Below are 2,110 nucleotides of genomic sequence, written 5' to 3'. Positions count from 1 at the left end.
TGCTAGCCAGAATATTTTTATTTCACATAACACAATCCTTGATCACAGTCATCGTGCTAAAGCAGATTCATGGTCAATTATCATATAAAGCTAATGTCATCCATCCTAGGCACAACAGATCAGTACAGCTTAACATTTCTTAGTAGTTTGAATCAATACTGATCAATAAACCCACCAGCACCATTAGCTCTGAATCACGGCTCATATCTTAATTTTGAAAGTAAATCAAATAGACCTGGATCCATGTTGCTAACGAATGAAGCTAACAAGCTGAGAATGACATTTTTAGAGCAAAAACTTTTTGTATAAAATAATAATCACTAATAATTTTAACAACATGGTGCGTAAATGCCAATTAATGATGTTCATGACCTCTTTCTGTTTAAATAACCGTATGTTGGCTTGGCTTTGCTATCAGGCTAATGTACGCTAGCTAGCTACTGAAGCTAAGTTTGTCCAGATGGTCCACATATTCTTCTGTAATTGTTTATGAATTATTAAACATCTGTTTGACAAAACATTATATTGCTGTCATCAAAGGTTTAAAAACAAAAAATCTTTGAAAAGTCTGTGAAAAATTGAAACCCCACAATTCTATGTAGAAAAACTTTAAAAGATGAATCAACCTCATCAAACCACAGATGCAGACACTTGAATTTTTCTCACAAATGATTGACATTATTTTCAGAGACAATATTTAAGGTTTTTCTTATGAATTTGTGAGTTTTCTTCAGAATTTACGAGATTAAAGTCACAAATTTACGAGAAAAAAACTCAGATACTCTCCAAGATGTAAGTGGTATATTTATGAGAAAAAACAATTGGAGTTCATAAAAAACAAAAGAGAGCACAACACTGGTCATTACTGCTGGAAAAAAATTACATTGATTTTAAAGTGAACGTCAGCAATTTGTGAGAATCAATCACAGCCACATTGGTTTACTTTGCAAGGTTTGATTTAAAACTGAGGATTGATTTTTTTGTTGTTGTTTTTTTAAATATCTGATTTTATAATCTCAGGGAATACTCAGGTTTACATAGTAAATTGGTGAGTTTATGCTCAGAAATTTATCACATTACACTTTGTTATAAAATGTTGACCAAACACAAGCAGTACTGCAATTACAAAGACTTGAAGTTGAAGCAAACAATGGCAATGTCACATTTTCCCACATGTTAGATTTGTGGCAAACTCATTGTGGACTTCAGGCTGAAAACGAAGAATCTATGCTCACCCAACCAAAACAATAAATTGATAATGACAATCGAAGCATGTGTTTCATGTTTAACAGCGGCGGTCTGTGGTCATGTGATCGTTCACAGCTTGGCCTTGTGGCGGCAGTACAGATGCTGCTGCAGAAAGCTCAAGATCTTCCTCCAGGAGTCCTCCTGAGCGTCCGCATGAGGTTTGGTGTGACCTCCCCACAGCATCACCACTGCAACACACACGGTGATATTTGAGGGAGGATTAGCAGTTACACAAGTGACTCTTTACTGCCGAGTCCTTCAACTCTGGTGTTTAACAAACATTTTATGTCTGCATCTCACAAATCAAGAGTTACGAATTAATAAAACACATGATGCTCTGTAGCTGGCCACATGGTGGTGCTATTGGTACCACATTTAAATATGTGGAGCACATGATGGATTTCCCTTCATATGAGTCAGACTGAAACCACTGCTGAGCTGATGGGCAGAAGAAACATTGTTGACCTGATAAGACTGGTACTGTTCTGATTGGGGACACAACCAAACATGTCAGAAGACTGTGGACTGTTTAGAAAGATGGTCGTAGCGACCCTGGTGTCACCCGTCTGGTTGTGGACTACCATTTGGAAGTCTCCAGTTTGGACCAAACATGGGGAAATGGCCTTTAGCTGCCCACTGCTGGAACCAGCTCCTCATGGAGACTAGATCTGTGAGCTTACCATGTCGTTGGTGACTTTGCTAGCTTGACTGTCACTTCACAAGTGATCACTGTGGTGTCTCTGCCACAACTCACCTTTCCCTCTCTCGCTGGTCATAAAGTTAGTCACCCTGAAATGAGGTGAGAAGGGCGGTTCAATCAGATGTCCGGCACCAGGATACTCCAATCTGCTCAGCAGGTGTT

The 2,110-nt window shown here is 38.6% G+C and overlaps 1 protein-coding gene across 1 annotated transcript in view; it reads right to left on the bottom strand.

Annotated features, from left to right (window-relative positions):
* The window catches only part of LOC103364511 (uncharacterized), a 35,310-nt gene continuing 33,200 nt past the window's right edge, over nt 1-2,110 (bottom strand). Inside the window, exons 15-16 of the mRNA XM_008291655.1 lie at nt 2,003-2,107; nt 1-1,436 (exon numbers count right to left, since the gene is read on the bottom strand). Of these exons, the coding sequence (XP_008289877.1) occupies nt 1,318-1,436; nt 2,003-2,107 (224 nt within the window). The 3' untranslated portion in view covers nt 1-1,317. The remainder of the gene's footprint in view (nt 1,437-2,002; nt 2,108-2,110) is intronic.

This window comes from Stegastes partitus, unplaced genomic scaffold (genome assembly GCF_000690725.1).
Source record: "Stegastes partitus isolate 25-593 unplaced genomic scaffold, Stegastes_partitus-1.0.2 Scaffold753, whole genome shotgun sequence".
Taxonomy (NCBI): Eukaryota; Metazoa; Chordata; class Actinopteri; family Pomacentridae; genus Stegastes; species Stegastes partitus.
This window is presented reverse-complemented; position numbering and strand designations above follow the sequence as displayed.